At 39.1% G+C, this 18,052-nt stretch overlaps 1 protein-coding gene across 4 annotated transcripts; it reads right to left on the bottom strand.

Moving 5' to 3' along the window:
- Positions 1 to 3,276: 3,276 nt before the first annotated feature.
- Positions 3,277 to 16,245, bottom strand: rnpc3 (RNA-binding region (RNP1, RRM) containing 3). 4 transcript variants are annotated; one of them, XM_035416299.1, is made up of 16 exons: positions 16,174 to 16,245; positions 15,434 to 15,605; positions 15,210 to 15,257; positions 15,001 to 15,110; positions 14,757 to 14,846; positions 13,880 to 13,991; positions 13,206 to 13,274; positions 12,976 to 13,112; positions 9,677 to 9,802; positions 8,130 to 8,281; positions 6,347 to 6,511; positions 6,060 to 6,154; positions 5,795 to 5,853; positions 3,932 to 4,064; positions 3,612 to 3,684; positions 3,277 to 3,384 (listed from the first exon to the last, which is right to left on the bottom strand). In XM_035416299.1, the coding sequence occupies exons 1-15, from the start codon at positions 16,212 to 16,214 to the stop codon at positions 3,616 to 3,618; spliced, it is 1,578 nt and encodes a 525-aa protein (XP_035272190.1). In that variant the 5' UTR covers positions 16,215 to 16,245; the 3' UTR covers positions 3,277 to 3,384; positions 3,612 to 3,615. The 4 variants fall into 4 exon arrangements, with proteins under 4 accessions (XP_035272190.1, XP_035272192.1, XP_035272191.1 ...); XM_035416301.1 differs by having other exon boundaries at positions 16,132 to 16,209; XM_035416300.1 differs by lacking the exon at positions 16,174 to 16,245 and adding an exon at positions 15,820 to 16,105.
- Positions 16,246 to 18,052: the final 1,807 nt, after the last annotated feature.

The raw sequence follows: 18,052 nt of genomic DNA, 5'->3' as shown, positions 1-18,052 counted from the left end.
TAGTTCATACTGGTGCTTAGGGACTACCAAGTCCTTGGAGGACAGGCCTGGGAGAAACAGCCGTGGGGCATTTATAATTGTGATTGCAAAGATACCACTCAATTCATGAGCAATGTGACTCCAGCACCCTGAAATACACCTGCACCCCCAAAAGCAGTGGAAGTGGGCACTAAGGTATGTACTGCACTTACTGCACAAGAGAGAAATAACAGAGCTATTCTGTTGAGAATCACAGGGGCTATATGGTGTCGGTGTAAAATTTTGTATTGGATCTCCATGTGCCTATTGCAAGCAAAGGATGATCTAACCAGGCATATGGCCTCCTGCCAATCATCTTCAATGTATTCACTGCCTAAATCACCCTCACATTTACATCAGATGTTCATGATATCATATTTATCATGGGAATACAGTACAGTAAACAGAGAAGATAAAGTGGCACACATATTTCAAGCTTCCATCTCAATTTAAAGAGGAATATTCCCTCTGGGCTTTGAAAGTGAGTTCATATTTATTTTTATTACTGGCACACATCCATTACATTTATGTATGTATATTTCTTGTGTTATTTTTGTTAGCTTACTTCAATATCACAATGTTCCTATTTTCCGGTATTCCAAGTAGGCTAGTATTTATGTTTCATGTAGCCAATAGCTTACATTGAGGCAAGATGCATGGTTTATATGTTAAGTAACAAGAAATAACATCTCTGCAGGCAATAGTACTCTTCTTTTTTTTTACACAAGGACACAATAATAACTGAAGCATGTTCTGGTTGAAACACCTCAAAACCTCAAAACACCTCAAAACATCTTCATAAATTACCAAAGATTTACTACAATATTGTGGCCAGCTAAAGGGTTCATGAGCAGCCAGTTTCTAACCCAGTGCCATTTCTAAATGAAACATGGCAAGATACACAGTGTGAGGGCATACGGCTGGGGATGTCACCATGCCCCAATAAGGTGCAATTAAACACCAATTATATTGGCACTTGACAGTTGCTCTGATATCAGAAGGCACACCAGTCCAGTACATCAAAGAGATTAATATATATATTTATTGGAATTTTTCAGTGAATGTCTGTTAAGAAGAAAACAGATACTGGTTAGGCTGCTACCAGATAGGTGATGTTTTAACACAAAATATCACAAAGATAATTGAAAAATAATTTAAAAGTTGTTCTTGTTTCATAATCAAATTTAAAGTAGAATTTTTTTCTTCTTTTGTAATTAATCATGTAATGACTCTTATCGAATGTCATCTCATTCCATCCATTTGTAAATCACTATAGTGGTACCAGCTGTTACCAAGATGTATGTGCAGAATATATACTTTTTTAGGAATGAATTCTTATTGAATAGATTTTAGAAATATTGGACAGCTGTTTCCTTATAGAATAATTACTTAACACTTTTTGTTCTTTCTTAATTCTATGATTGTATTCAGGTTTGTATACATCACATGATCTTGATTGTCCATTTCAATTGTTGTGTTAAAGCCCTAACGAAGGCAGCCTTCTATTAAATACGGAATCGGAAAAGTGTGTGCAACCTCTTTTTCAGTTTTACTTGAGAGTTCCATGGTCTTCACCGCACCAAAGAAATTTTTTTCACTTTGTGCAATTCAGAAAGTACCAATCAGACTGGGCACACAAGCCTAGTCCTTTTCTCACATATTTAGGTAAGGACATTCAAGCAACAGTGTAGCAGTGAAAAGTTGTGAATAGGTATAAATAAATAATGCAAGTATTCCACTGTGGCAGAAGTGTTCACCTATAGTGATTCAGGGTCATTACCTCACCATGTCAAGAAATGTTTGGTCAGAAAGTAAAAAAATCCATTGCTGAACTGTGCAAGCTTACAGCGTATGCAGAAACTTCCTCTCTTGATTTTGCACATTATACCACCACTTTTCATGTACCTTCTGAAACGTTACCTGTTCAGATATAGCTTTCCTTTCCACCACAAAAGTATCACTAGATGCAAACAGAACCCAGATACTGTTCTTTGCCGTTTTTCTCTAAATTACATTTGTGGCAGTAATACTCACCCTTGTGGAAATGTGGAGATTATCATTATTTTAATGTTTCTATTATAGCTTATCCTGATGATCATTATCAATAGTCCAACATCCACCATGCCTAATGTCATTAACTATCTCTCAATGAAATGTGTAAACATGCATGCTGATACCATTTCACATTGGCGATTGCTGAACTCATTTATGGTATTTATGGGTCTCAAAGTTAATGATAAATGTTGACTGAATCCGGGTCTCTTTCAAGCTGTAACGAAGTCTCAATTTCAGGCTTCCCTTTTGGATTCTAATCATTATCAAAGAGGGTTACTTTAACATATTACCTTCGTGTGAAGAATCTTTGCAGTGGCTGAAGTAGCAAAAGGCACCACTTGTTGGTCATGCTACTAATCATAATGCTATAACTCAGGGTGGGATAAAATACTACTAGACAATTCAGTCATATTTCTACACCTCTACAAAAACCATCAGTATTTTAATAAATCACCTTGAGAACTTTGTTAGCCTAATTATAAGGCAATCAAATTGGTTCAGTTCAAGCTGATCAGGGATGAGAATTGTGCAAATAGGAGAAAGAATGAAAAGCCATTCCATTTTTGCAGTCGGTGAAACCAAGTGATGTTCTGCTGGTCACCATGCCAACGGCATTCTATGGAGCAGTAGCAAGTATAGTGAACAAATCTATGAAATCTGGTCTTTATTTAATTTACTGATCGAGTTAGCTCTATATAGCTCTATATACCAGATTTAGAAAAATCTCAGCACAAACCGTATCCGCTTGCTTCAATGAATTTCACAGAAAAGTTCATTAGGTTCTGGGCCATTTTTCTACCCTTTTCCCAGAATTTCTACATAGCCGTAGATCATCTGTTGCCATCAGCCAATTTCACATTGCTTCCACTTTAAAAATGTAACAGGCCCAATTGGAATAAAACACAATAGCAACTAATCTGGGTGATCAGGTACTCCCAGTCTACCAGTGACCACAGCATACTGCAGTAGTGCAGACCCACTCTGGAAGTCAACTGGTCATCCACAGAGAGAAAAGAAGTTGCGGACACCTGCAAGTATTTTTCAGGATGCATTCATGTACTGTACATTCTTTGGAATTGGCAGAGGATGGAAACAAGACTGCACTTTCAGAACTGGAAAATTCCAATGGAGAGTTGGGACAAAATACTGTAATGTTTTAATACAGGGCTGCACTGCTAAATGGCTAGATAAATGAAAGATCAATAAATTTGAAAAAAACACTTTATTTGAAGTGTAAATTATATATATACTTAAATTACACGGCTGCCTTCTAGGTACTGGAGCATTCATCAGTGGAGGACTCTGTGGAAACTAAACAGAAGGGCGGAAAATAAGTAAATAAAGCTGCACATTTGGTAAGCATCAAAGCACAATCAGCCTGTGACATGTGAATGTAATATGAATTTAAAACATTTCAGTGCAAATAAAAATCTATTACAGCATTACAACTTAGTGAAAGACTATTGTACCAAATCTGAAAAAACCTGAAGCCTGGAAAACTGTCTATTTATAATCTTAAAAGTCAGGGAGCTTCTCACATGTTCATCGTTTCTTCTGTCCTTTCTTTGGGTCGTTTGTGTCTTGTTTTGGTTTTGCTGACCTGGCAAATTGCTGTTTCGTGTTAAGAACAATAAATGCAGTAAATAAATGCGATTCCTAACAATGCAATAACAAAATAACACTGTTCATGCATTATTGTCAAATAAAAGAAAAGAAAGCTATTTCCTGAGGTCTGGTTAGCATAATGCTGACTGTTAAGAGTGGTTGCTATTATACCCTTATACCCTTACTGTTTAAATAGCTTTCTAATGGAACAAACTTGAACGGGCCTTTGAAAATAGTTCTTAAAAAAGGATACCACAACAAGCGGCTTGTCGTGGAGCACATATCCATTGGTGTCCCTCAGAGCCTTCTCTGCACTCTTCTCATTTGGAAGTCCCACGAACGCTTGCCCTTTCATACGTCCCTCCTTCATTAAAATGACATCAAACCTGTGAAAAACAGAGACAGCACTTTGTGAAGGAATACATTCCTGTAAAGAAAGTCGTGCCTTCTATAACCGATTTACAAAATGCATGAACCAAAAATGTAGGGAAAGCTTGTTGTAATCAGAATTGAATACTGCATGTACGTAAAGCTAGAAGTCAGTGACAAATGAGAGTGGGGCTATCCGAACAGCAAAATGCCTCTGAGACACAAATGTCAAGACGTCTTTTTTAATTCATCATTATCTGGTAAAAAATAAAAGGTGCAAAGTGCAGTGGAAGATGAACTCTTTTAAAGGCTCTTACTTTTAAAGGCATAGTTTGCAAGATTTTTCCTTGAAAATACTTTGCGTACTTTCATCAAATTCGTGCACTATTACCTGTATTATTCTAAAATGTGTCTGGGATGTTTCTGGAACTCTTTTCTGTGTGGGGAGGAGGTCGGTGTGGCCACAGAGTCTGTGGTTTGTCATGAGAGTGTTTGTAGCTAGCGAGTGAGCCAGCAAAAAGGTCAGCCAACAGGGCAAATTCCTGAACTAGAGTTAACCTTGGAATTGCTTTTCGTCCGTGACGTCAGCTAAAGGTCACAGAGGGGATGAAAAGCGACGTGGAGTGGACCTGTAAGTATCTCTAGCTACCCAGATAGGGTTGCCATATGTCCGATTTTTGACCAGAATATTCTGTTTTCATATTATTTGTACATGACTGGTTTGTGGTCCCGACAATGTAATGTCTGGTCCTAGTAATGGATGGGAGAAATTTACCAGTAGTTTCAAATTAATTTGTGTGTCAGTGACTCGGTCGGGTCCTCGGGGGTGAGAGGGCGGGGTTAAAGACGGAGGAGAAGGCTTCCTTGATTGAAAGCACAAGCTAAAAAAAATCCTGCATAGTATGCCTTTAAAGTATCCATTAATCCGTAATAAAAAGATGTCTACATTTCCAAATGTATAAAAAGAAGATCAAAAATGTATATTTCCCTCTGATATAAATGTAATTATTTCTGAGCGAGAAAGAGTACTGAGGGCTGTGTGCCTTCTGTAATTACTATTCACAAGTTCACTTTCATAGGCGGCTTTGACATGCAGTCAACGGGCACTCAGTAGACCAGCGGGGAGGGGGGGCTAGGGTCGCTGGAGAGCGATATAACGCAGACCCCTAACAGACTGAGCCCTCCCACACCCTGGGTGACGCAACTGGCAATTGCGCATCACCCTATGGAGCCACCAGCCACAGTCGGCACTGACACAGTCTGGATTTGATCCAACGTGGTTGGCTCATTATTGCACCACAGCGTGGTGCCTCAACCCGAATGAAACACCCAGCAGCCCTTTGCTGCCATTTTTAACAGTCCATTTTTTTTTTTGAAGGAATAAAATCCTGTAAGTTGTGCTCTTTATAACCAGTTTAGAAAATGCATGAACCAAAACGCAGGAAAAGACTGTTGCACATATTTTTCTCCATGTACGCAATACAGAAAAAATACGTTTGACACTGATGACCTTTGTGTCTACAAGGTGTTTTGCAGTGTGCAGATACAGCCGTGCTCCTTCATTCTATTATTATTAATAAACCTCCATTAAAATATTCTACTGGAGCCAATGCATTTTCAGTTATTCCACTCCAACTGTGCACTGGTCCCTGAATTTCGGGCTACAGTGATGTGAATAACAACAACCACAATGATGATATCCAGTGTCTAGTGCATTGATACAATGAAAAATACAAGAGAATCTTACATATTCCTCTCTGCCTCCGAAGTAATGTCAATGTATCTTCCGTAAATATTTTTCAAGTCCTGAACAGAAAAAGAAAAGCAGTTATGATCATGTAGGCAAAAAAGTGGTTTCAAACCGCATTCTTCTGAAAGCTGTTGGCCAAATACTGTGACCATCAAGTGATTATATAAATTCCTGGCCGCAAAAATCAAACAACTTACAGTTTTTTAGAAATCTGGTGCAAACTTTATGTGGCTCTTTCAGTTTTATTAATACAGATACCCACCTTTTCTTCAACTTGCTTTGCAATGTTCTTTACGTACAATCTGCATGTGGGTTCTCCAGGCTCATAATTTTTAAACACGGACATCCTTTTAATCTCTGTTGTGAAAGAAACATAAAATAACTTGCAGGTATAAGAAATAAGACTGATGTCAGTCTAGCACCAAGTGGAATGATTTTGCAATATTTTAGGCAGAGTGTGATTAATCACAAGGATTAGTACGCACAGTATCCACCGTACATTAATGATATTGCGTTTGGGAGGAAGAAAGAGCAAGCATTGGCTGTTACCATCTCGTGAGAGTCGTCCTTTCTCTAGCTCTCTCCTGGAGATGAATTCTGAAGGGATATCATCATCTTCATCACTGACTTCTTCCTGCTGTGCCATTTGCGGTGTGGGATATATCTTCCCGAAGCCATCTCCTGGTTCATCTGTGCTGTCCTTCTCAGCATTATCTACAGGTAAGACAGGTTCAGGAGGTCTCAGGTAAGTTCAGTCAAATCTGAGTGTTTATACATATGGGTACTGAAATGGATAATAGCTCCATAATGTTTGGGGGAAAAAAATTTTTTAAAAAGATTTTTTTCTTCCTTGATTTGGTTCAGTACTCAATTTTAGATTTGTAATAAAACAATTCACACTCAGTTAAAGTGCATACTATCAGCTTGTATTAAAAAGTTGTGCTAATTAAAGTCAAGGAAGCCATTATGAGCCTGAGAAATAAAAATGTAAAAAGTCAGAGACATAGCTTAAACTGTTCCAAACATTATTAAGAAAGAGAGACCTGGTGAGCTCAGTAATCACAAAGGGAAAGGTAGGAAATGGAAGACATCTACACTTGATGACCATAATGAAGAAAAAACCCCCAAACACCTGTCTGACAGATCAGAGACACTCTTCAGGAGGCAGCTGTGGATGTGTCAGTGACAACTATCTGCAAAAGACTTCACAAACAGAACTGCAGAGGCTACACTGCAAGATGCGAACCACTAGTTAGCTACAAAATCAGGACAGCCAGGCTACAGTTTGCTAAGAAGTACCTAAGTGAGGCAGCAGAGTTCTGGGAAAGGGTCCTGTGGACAGATGAGACCAAGATTCAATCGTATCAGAGTGATGGCAAGCGCACAGTGTGAAGGCCGCAGGTACTGGCTCACTTGTCTTCATTGATGATATAACTGCTGATAGCAGCAGAAGAACAAAATTCTGAAGTGTACAGAAGTATCTTATCAAAATTTCAGACCATTTGTCCAAAATATAGCTGAGAAAACATACCCTTCAAAATCGCAGGCAGCGCATAAGCACCTGCAAACACACACGCACGCACGCACACACACACAGATTTATGAAATGCAGCAGACCTGTCCATAGTCCCCTACAAATCACAAGTCCTCACAGATCCAGAGCTCACATTCTCCCCAGAGCTCCGACTCTCCCTACATGACTATATCCTTTTTCAAATTATTCCTTTATCCCATATCTGCTTCTCCTCATTTAAATATGCTGTTTATCAAATGTACGCAAAATTTATGAAACATGTCAACCTGTGATGTGTGATGTGTGATCTCTCATGCATTTGGCAACTGCTTATGCATGGTTACTAAATACATGTATTCTCCTATTGCAAAAATACTGTACTTGAAACAGAAAAATGTACAAGACAAGAAATGAGAGAATGCAAGTGTTGCACTGTCCATCTTTCACAGAATAAGATCTGACATGTCACATGAAAGATGTTGAATACACTTTGGAATTCAAATCAACAATGCTCTGGTTATAAACCTGTGGTCCTTATTCCTGGGAACCATTTCCCATCACACAGGTTAAAACGCCACAGTGAAAAGTCATGATACAATAGCTGCACTGTGTAGGCCAACTTTTTTCCAGTTAATTCTTCATTCCTAATTGATGTTAAGGAAACTACACATTTGATAACTGATTAACCTACACATGTGTAAGTGTGTTTATGGCAGGTAAAAAAGTACCTGTCTTTCCTTAGTGAACTACTGTGTGTCAAAACGAATATGAATACGAAAGTCATTCATCAGAACAGCAAAAAAATGCTCGCAAATCTACCCTCGGTCTCCTCTGACTTTTCCACTTCTGTATCAGGGGCGCCTTCCAGGATTCCCGAAACATCAGCGGAGATGTGGAACTCAATTTTTTTCTGCCCGCAAGGCTGTGGCTGCTCAAAAACATCAGAGGGCTGCAGGGCAGCGATGGCTCCACTGAGAGAGAAGAAAAGAGAGTGACTAACATCCCACCCCGGACACTCCGAAACTTCAGTTCTTTCATAAATTTTAAACATTTTGAATGGATTACTTTTACAGATTGGCACCAAAATTCAGACAGTGGAAGGCAAGACACTCGCACTTTGCCGTTTACAGTTCAACTAAGAGCAAGTAATCCCTTGGGATGAGTAACGGTTCTTGAAAAATTCCAGTAAATGGATTTCTGCTGGATAAGCATGAGAAAAGCAGGGACCTTTATTTGAAATAGCCTGAGGTAATGAGCATGCTCGATGACAAGGTTACTGGAAATCATCTCATACCTAGCAAGCTTTCCAAAAAATTATATACCCCATCAATGTCATATTCACTGTATCTAGTATCGGTTTTGGGTGCTAAAACCAATTTCAGCCTCAGCTTTTGCTATCTTTTCAGCCAGCTGTCCTTCGATAACATGGCCTGCACCTAAAGCTGGGCTCACGTATGATTTTAGCCATGACACAGCCTCTAGGACAACTTTTGCGGATTGAAGCCATGTCAGCTTCCATGGCCGACATAGGTCATCACTAGGTGTAAGCAGGTCAGAGACGCAATCTGGACACGTCTCAAACACGTCCCAGACCAGAACAGCCAATGAGCTCGCAAGAAAGCCATGTGGAGGAAGCTGGGAAAAAACATAGCACGCCAGTAGCATCAATGCCTAGAAAAACCCAGCACTCCCATTCTGCATGGATGCTTGAGATGGAAGGGAGGCAAGACAACAGACTCATAGATCAGAGTGACAAAGCAGCAGCAGAACTCTTGTTTTGTTTATTCATTTATGAAATCTCAGACTTTGGGCAGACTGCTCAATCAGTCTCTCTGCTTTGTGTGTAGCGGCAGAATGTGTCAGATTTTCACATTTATTCTCACGAGACAAGGGAGTAAGAACATCCCTCATGGCCAAAAATCCAGTGAAGAGTTCTGCAGTTAGTGACCCCCCCATCTGTGCCGCGGCGTTAAGTGTGTGCACCACTATGTCAGCGAGACAAAAATGTAAAAGACAGGATATCAGGTAGTGCGAGCCATACCGCAATCTTAAGATTATGTTGGTACTGTAGTCTGGGCCAAGCATTAACTGCAGCTTATATTATTTTAATATTTTTCTACAGATGACTTGGAGCAGGACTCAACTTAAAAACTTATATCATATACAGCGGATTTGCATGCTAACTTGCTACAGGGCCAGTATCCTTGTGAATCTACTCTTCACAGAAAACACATACACACACAAATATATATTTACAGACTGATCAGATCTTATACGCAGTATATACATATATATATATGCGCCAGCCTATTTTCACAAACGGCACATTATCGACCGTTTATAATATAATATGAGACTTCACATACCTTTGTGAATCTGTTTTTGGAACAAAAAGGAGGTCTTTTAACTTGGGCTTCTTCCTCGTGGAGGACCTTTTTTTCCCCAGAGATCTTTTGATTGGCTGGTTCACCAGCCCCATTAATCTAACCATCCTTAGGAAATGAAAAGGAGAGAACAACATCAAGAAACATGGCTGGGCACGTACATGGCTGAAAGGTGAAAGTGATGGAAAGCAAAGAACAAGTAGTTTTAAAAAAAATTTCATGACAATGCTTAAACATGCAGCACAGTTGACAGACAGGCTGGCCGACTCTTAACCCCTATACCCATGAGTCCTGCCGCACAGCTGGGGATTTAATCCCGCAACATGGTACCTTCGAAGCTGTGACCCCTTCTCTATCCATTACCCTTCTCTGTTTTCTCCCTGATTTGATTACAGCAAATAGAAAATGAATGGGCAGAGAATGTTGTGCCTTTTGAAAGAAAACTGAACTGTAAGAGTACAGACAGGCAACATCCAGGCATGCACTCTGAACCAAAAGAACAGGGTTGCTCATCTTATTAAATAGAGAAACAAGGCTGAGTCCTGCTACTATTACTCTTTATATAAAAATATAAACAAAGCCCTGTATCCTGTGAGCCAGGATTATTAGTATCAAAAAAAGTATTTTTTCAGTTTAGCACTGCAAGCTTAGTAAAAAATAAACAAGACCAGGTCAAAACCTAGTATTTGGCTGGACCTAACACACATGATCTGGCCGACCAATGGTGTAACTTCATCACTCGCTCAGTCACTCAGCCACAGACATTCACGTTTGCAGGGCTGGCCCCGCTGTTGCGGTCCAGCCAAAAATAATATATATATATATACTGCTAGGAAGGGAATTGGGGTGCTGTCCACCAAGGGGCAGCACTGGCCCTACAGACAGGAATAGTCGTAGCTGTGATTCATTGTTATCGCACCAGCTGTGGCCTATTACCTAATTATGGGCTCTATAAGAGGCCAGGCCAAGAGGAGAGGTGTTTGGGAGATGAGGAATGCAGCGTGGTTGGTGCAGGTTTTGCCAGTCTTTTTGCTCTTGATTTCTATTGCATTGGTGTTTTGGACAAATAAATGCATAAATATATACACTCACCGGCCACTTCATTAGGTCCACCTGTTCAACTGCAAACTGCACCCGTTAACGCAAATATCTAATCAGCCAATCACGTGGCAGCAACTAAATGCATTTAGGCATGTAGACATGGTCAAGACAATCTGCTGATGTTCAAACCAAGCATCAGAATGGGGAAGAAAGGTGATTTTAGTGACTTTGAACGTGGCATGGTTGTTGGTGCCAGACCGGCTGGTTTGAGTATTTCAGAAACTGCTGATCTACTGGGATTTTCACACACAACCATATCTAGGGTTTACAGAGAATGGTCTGAAAAAGAGAAAATATACAGTGAGCAGCAGTTCTCTGGGCGAAAATGCCTTGTTGATGGCATTGGTCAGAGGAGAATGGCCAGACTGGTTCGAGCTGATAGAAAGGCAACAGTAACTCAAATAACCACTTCTTACAACCGAGGTATGCAGAAGAGCATCTCTGAATGCACACCACGTCAAACCATGAAGCAGATGGGCTACAGCAGCAGAAGACCACACCGGGTGCCACTCCTGTCACCTAATGAAGTGGCCGGTGAGTGTATATACACACACAGACGGGTAACAAATTAAAGAAAAAATAACATAGTGTCTTAAGGTGTTCGGCAACCACGAGCCACCAGAAGAGCTTCAATGTGCCTTGGCATAAATTCTACAAGTGTGTGAAACTCTACTGGAGGGATGGAACACCAAAGATATTCCCTTATTTGGTGCTTTGATGATGGTGGTGGAGAGCACTAACACGTTCATCCAAAATCTCCCATAGGAGTTCAACTGGGTTGAGGTCTGGTGACTAATAAGGCCATAGCATATGATTCACATCATTTTCATACTCATCAAACCACTCAGTGATCCCTCGTGCCCTGTGGATGGGGACACTGTCATCCTGGAAGAGACCACTCCCATCAGGATAGAAATATTTCATCATAGGATAAAGGTGATCACTCAGAATAACTTTGTACTGATTTGCAGTGACCCTTCACTTTAAGGGGACAAGTGGACCCAAACCATGCCAGGAAAATGACCCCACAGCATAACAGACCCACCGGACCCCCTCACTGTAGGGGTCAAGCATTCAGGCCTGTACCATTCTCTTGGTGTACCGTTCTCACCCACTTGTCGAGCATATGATGAAGGATGACTCATCTGACCATATCACTTTTTTCCACATCTCTGTAGACCAGTGCCTATTGATTTTGCTCCATTGAACACTCAAATGTGCATTCATAATGAGGGGTTTATATATAGCAACACTATACTAGCTATCTCCTGATGTCTTTCCCATAGATCTAAATGCAGATGTCACTGTTCCTATTGAAACACTGCGTTTTTATTTTTAACTTCTTAGGACAGGTAAATTCTTCACACATTCCTACAGAAATTTTTACATTTCACTTCCCCGTTTGTGACATAAATTCTCCTAAGACTATTTTAAGACTCCTGTTAACAACAGATACAGACATAAAATGGTTTTACAAACAACAGCCAGTATAAGCCATAGTATAGTTTTGATAGAATTATTAGTTTTCAAATTCTTGTTTAGCTGATGAGTTTTTCCCAGGTTCACTATATGGTTACATTAACAAGAAAGACATGTGAGAAGAGAGTGCAACCTTATAACGTCCTTTTAGGAAAAAACTGCATAAAACCTTTTCAAAACTGGTTATGAATCTCTTTTTATAACCAAACTGAATGGTAATGGTCAATCTGGTGCCCAGAAAGATGTAGTTGAGGAACCCTGATCTGCAGCAACTAACAAAGTATTGTATAAAATAACACCCACTTACAGTACCCACCTTTAAAATGAAACCGATTTGTATACACAAGAAAAGTTTCATTTTAATAGAAAATTTATATTCTTCATGACCTACTGTATCCAAACTACAATGAAATCTCACTCCTTCAAAAAGTGTTTCACATAGAAATATGCCAGCAATGTTTTATTACAAAAACAACACCCTTTTGGTATTATTATATGCGTGTCAATATAACCTTTGAATTTTATTTCATATTTATATATATATATATATATATGTTTCAATTAAAATGACATTACTTCAAACTTTAATTCAGCATGCTTACTCTGACATGTACCTTATTACTACCTGAGAGTACTTCATAAACAATTAAATGTTACTCAAAAGGTCCATTAAAGAAAAGAACAAATGGATTCCAACTAACCTCTCTTTCTCCTCATTGTCATCACTTTCATACTCAGACTCTTCTTCGCTGGAAAACTCCATCTCCTCCTCAGGCAGTGGGGGGTACTCTGGGGGCAAGGGTGGCATAGGGGGAGGTGGAGCTGGAATCGGCTCGTACTGGTGGAGAAAAGACAATGAGTACAGTCAGGAAACTGCTAGCCACACTAATTATGACATTTCACTCAGACATTTACCACCATGTGCTCTCACCATGGGGGGTCTGGCTGTGATAGGACCGAATGGAGCGGGGAGGTTCATCTTGTTCATCAGGTGAAGAACCTGTTCATCAATAAACGCCATTTGGATTTTTTTTTAAAAACTCATTATGAACATTCAAAGCGAATGGGTTTCTTGATTCATTTCCAAAGTTAATGAATTCTTTTGTTGGCAAAAAGCAAGATGTCAATAAACCCACAGCAACGATGAGAATGCTGGCATTCAGAGTCTTGGACATATGCTTAGTTATACACTAGCACCACCAAAAGACAGCATAAGAAATGCATCCATCATAATCATATGAGCACCAAATATGGGCAAGCTTTGACTCTGGGTAAATCTTAGACATAACTCATGCCTTCCTCTTAAGTTTAAGAAACGTTAAAGCAAATGTTTCCCATTTGATCTTTAAGTCGCTGGAAACAACAAAAGTTATGACATTTTCAAATATTTTCTTACAATTCAATGTGATGTCTCTCTATTTCTACATTCTGTGCTAGCTTTACATTTCCAATAGTATGAAATAGCCTCCATTTAGCCTCTCATAAACAAATACACACATGCAGAAAATATCTAAGTGCAAAAACACAGGTTCAAATTCATCACAAACTAATAAATAAAACATAAAATGAAACATCACATGCAAAAATCACAAAGTGTTTACTCACTTGAACATAGAACTTTGGTACACTCACAAGGGCATGCGTAATGTTTGTCAGAATTCCACTTGAAAGGGGTGGGTATAAATATTTCAGACTTGGATTCGTCTGAAATTTTAACCTGTAAGGTCAAAAAGATATTTTTTAAATCCAAAATAAGCAGTGATACTTCATGGGTCATGCAGTCCCTGTGAAATGCTACCAGTAAGAAAAACTGAAAAATAGGAGTAGCAATAAATATGTATGTTGGTTGGAAAAGTTTGAAATGTATTCATTTCAGACATTTTTAAGTGTGTCTGTATGAAACGCAGTTGGTAAGAGATCTGCATGCAGGAAAACCAGCATGCACCTGCCCAATCACTAGCATAGCTGAGCTTTACACTATATTGAGCCCTGTATGCTTTAGTTTCTCACATAGCATGTTGGTGGGGAGCAAGTTTACTTTAGATTAGCAATAATGTAAATCCTAAATCCAAAAAACCTTCAACTTCAAAAAAAATCAATGTGTGTGAAAAAAGTAAATATTTGTAAAGACTGAGATCTCAAACCAGTTGTGGTAATGATCATAACAATCCGTATAAGGACCCAGTTGTTGGACCTGTAAAGGAGGTGCATGGCTCTGACAAAGAATAAAGTCAGTTCATTCTTTACCAAAAGGTGGTCTTAGATGCTATGCTCGTGTGTCTAATTTGGCTATACACACAGAACTAGCTAAAAAAAACATTACCTTTACAATTAAATAGAGAAACCAACCAACCCCTGTCATCACAGAACATGGAAAAAATGAAAAATTGTAAAAGGGATCCATACTAAAAGGTTAGACAGGTTGGCCACTTCAGATCAGCACAACTTCAAGCAGTACATGTGCATAGCTGCATTCACTCACCCAAGGCTTGGTGCAGCTCCAATCTCTATTAAGGGAATATTCAGTTGTTGTTGCTCTTTCTTTACCCGTACGTCCTTATTTTCAGTTACACTACAAAGAAAATGATACACACTATTACAAAACACAAGTCCATCATCCACCATATGTAGTTTATCTATGTGATTATCCTCAAAGGGACATGAAATTGCAAATTGCGAAACAGCCAACTGAATGTCTGATTTTTCAACACAATAATGGAAAATACCTGTCTGAAACTGGAGGATCCTTCAAAACGGTGACACTTTCTTGGTCCTTTGCGAACTCAACAACTAGTGTGTGATTCAGGATCTTCAGCTGGTGAAGTCTAGTCAAGGCCTTAAATGAAATTAAAGAGTGCTTTACTGTCACTCTCATTATGACTTTGTAACATTATACTAATGTCTATATAAAAGGATGTTGCACTAAGGGCTGTACCTTCGCTGCTGCTCGTTCATTTGAAAAACTTGCAAAAGCTGTGTGTCTCTGCGAGGGGAAAGAAAAAGGTTTGACACTACAGATGGACAAGTGGGCAAATATTGTTCATAATAAGGGCGACTTTGATTCAATTCCAAACACAAACTTCAGTAGAAAAAGAGAAACATATCAGTAAATAGCATAATTTCAATATTGAACCACTGACGTGACCTTATCTGACATACCAGCAACCCTTTGTCTGAGAATACCCTCACTGAAACTGCACCAAAATATTTCAATAGATCTTCTTTTTCATCCCGGGTCAGTTCTGCAGGTAGGTGCCGTATTATCAGGGTCTTGCTTCTTTTCGTCTGCACCAGCTCCTCGTCCTGATTCATTGAGTGAGCCATCATGATGCTGTGTGATCGACATAGTGTGGTGTTATTTTAATTAAAATATAAATTTAAAAAGCATTTTATGTTTAGAGTGATTAGAGCAAACAGTTAACGTACCAGGGCAGGCAATAGAGAAGTAGCCATCTACCTAGCACGATGAATGTGCCCACTCTGAGCTAAGTAGCTAAGTTAAGTCAAACAAATGATAGTCATCTTGATTGGCTATGATGGCTGACCTTATACACGTCGAAAACATAGGTGATGTTGCATGGCGTGCGTTTCTCACTGTTGCTCACAGAAATAGCAAGCTAAAGTTAGTTTACGTAACTTCAGAATTAACGTTAGCAGACTAGCTAGCTTCAGATTCTGGCCACACACAAAGCAGTGCTGACTGCCTAGCTACCTAGCTCCCGACCCACCTTGCTAAACATAAAGAAAACCCAAGAGCAGTAAACATGAAATGGAATGGCAAGCTAAACGGTTAATCCATTGCTAACATAAACGACGTTAAACATTAGTTGGATAGTAATTGAATGCACAGCTATTACCCTGTTAGCACAAAAATCAAACCGCGAGGTTTTCGAACTTACAGATTGTTGTGGGTGCATTGACGCAGTCGCACTACCTTCATTTCCGCCTAAGGAGCAGCTGTTTGGATCTTTACGATACGACCGCCTACTCGGCCACTCTCGTTGGTTAAAGTAAAAGTCAATCAAAAATCCCCTGAAACACAGGGCACGCCGGCGTTCGCACAGCACAGTACGGTGGGTCAGTGGCTGGTAGACGGAGAGGTTGAGGCATACCTGTACAGCCTTGATCGAATGTATTTTTAAATATTATTTTATAGGCTATGACGCATCCTAAGTTCAATTAATAAAGGATTTTTTCAGGAAGTTGTCTGACCTTTATTCATTTGTTCAAACAGTAATTTTTTCTTGCACAGCCAAACAACATACTGCTTAGCTTGTGGCTAGCTTACTTGCTTTTAAATACTGAAAGAACCGTCCTCATTGACTTGCATTATAACGTGTATCATGTTATTCCTTCGTCATGCATTTCAATTCATCTTTAAATGCCATATAAAACATACTTTTGGGTCATGTTAGGAGTCAGTTCAGAATTTTGGAACTTCACGAATCTTAATTGGAATGATGCAAACTTAAATTTGAATTAAAATTACAAGAAGGTGGACTAAACGCAGTGACATTCAAATAAATTATGTTCCTTTGTGGAAGCTGTATCATCTATTAGATAAATATGCTCTATCAAGTATAGTTAGTTATCAATTGTTTTCTTAATTCACATTAAGTATTTCAATCTGAGAATTTGTTTAAATATTTCACAATTGAAGTGACTTCCATAGACTACATGCAATCTTAACTTAACCTTAATATGTAAAACCATTTCACATGGCCTTCATCTTCGTCATCATTAATGTAAGTCTCCCATTATGACAGCACTAAATTCTAAATTCTGAACAAGACAAGGAAAAATAATTTGCCAAACATGTCACATAACATTTTACCAACAGAGGTCACTATTAGCAACAAAATAAACTGTAATGGTCTGACAGTAAATGCGGCATTGTTTACTCCCACCTTAAGGTGAAATATTTCTCATCATGTAAATGTGCTTGACCTCTGAAAATGGCTTTTCCTTATTCAGCTAAGCCAAATCCAGTCTTTCCTTTCACTCCAAGTGATGCTTAATTGTCCCAAGTCCGCATAGTTACTGTTTAAATGCAGATGCAACCATTTTAGTCAGTGTTTTCAAGAGAATAATGTGACATGGGACCACTTTATTTGGGTTGGTGTGTGCATACATTTAAATGCAAATTATTGGGACAGTGACAATTTTTGTTGGGTTGACTGTATTTTAGTGCACTGGATTTGAAATAAAATAACATATTGGATTTTATGTATTTTATGGGGACTATGTGCAAAAGGGGCTGTGATTCTGATACGAATCGCCCGATATGGATGCAAATATCCTCAAATTAAAGCTGACAGTCTGCACCTTAACCTCTTATGTATTGTTTTATTTCAAATCCAGTGTGCTGGTGTACAGATACAAAACAGCAAAAATTGTGTCACTGTTGCAATACTTGTGCATGTAACTGTATATCACATGACGTTTTGACGAATCACTATTACTAGTAACTAGTACTAGTAATTCATACTAATACTGTAGTTTAAAAAGCAGTCAAACAATGGTGATTTCTTTAAAGTAGGTCCTCTGTGTCATAACAGAGCATGTATTAAAGCAGCGTCTGACTCTCACCTACCCTGCCACATGTCTCTCTGCTGACAGTGTGTGGTTCAGCAGGAAGTGGCTTTCAAACTGGCATATGGCCAAGAAAAATTCTGGACTCCATTGCTTCCTTCCGGGCTGTACTGGCTTTCTCTGTCTTCAGTTGCATTCGTTTAAATTTGGGTCAGAGAACACAAACCTTGAGATCAAAGCTGGTTG

Source organism: Anguilla anguilla, chromosome 4, assembly GCF_013347855.1.
Source record: "Anguilla anguilla isolate fAngAng1 chromosome 4, fAngAng1.pri, whole genome shotgun sequence".
Lineage (NCBI taxonomy): Eukaryota > Metazoa > Chordata > Actinopteri > Anguilliformes > Anguillidae > Anguilla > Anguilla anguilla.
Note: the sequence above shows the minus strand (reverse complement) of the source record. Positions and strands in the feature narration are given on the sequence as shown.

Bases quoted from the DNA above. Each gene is read 5' to 3' on its own strand.
- rnpc3 (XM_035416299.1), bottom strand. From the start codon at position 16,214: ATGAAGGTAGTGCGACTGCGTCAATGCACCCACAACAATCT. The intron at 15,258-15,433 runs GTATGTCAGATA...TTCCCCTCGCAG, and splicing joins TCTCAGACAAAGGGTTGCTG to AGACACACAGCTTTTGCAAG. The intron at 4,065-5,794 runs GTAAGATTCTCT...TGTTTTTCACAG, and splicing joins TCGGAGGCAGAGAGGAATAT to GTTTGATGTCATTTTAATGA.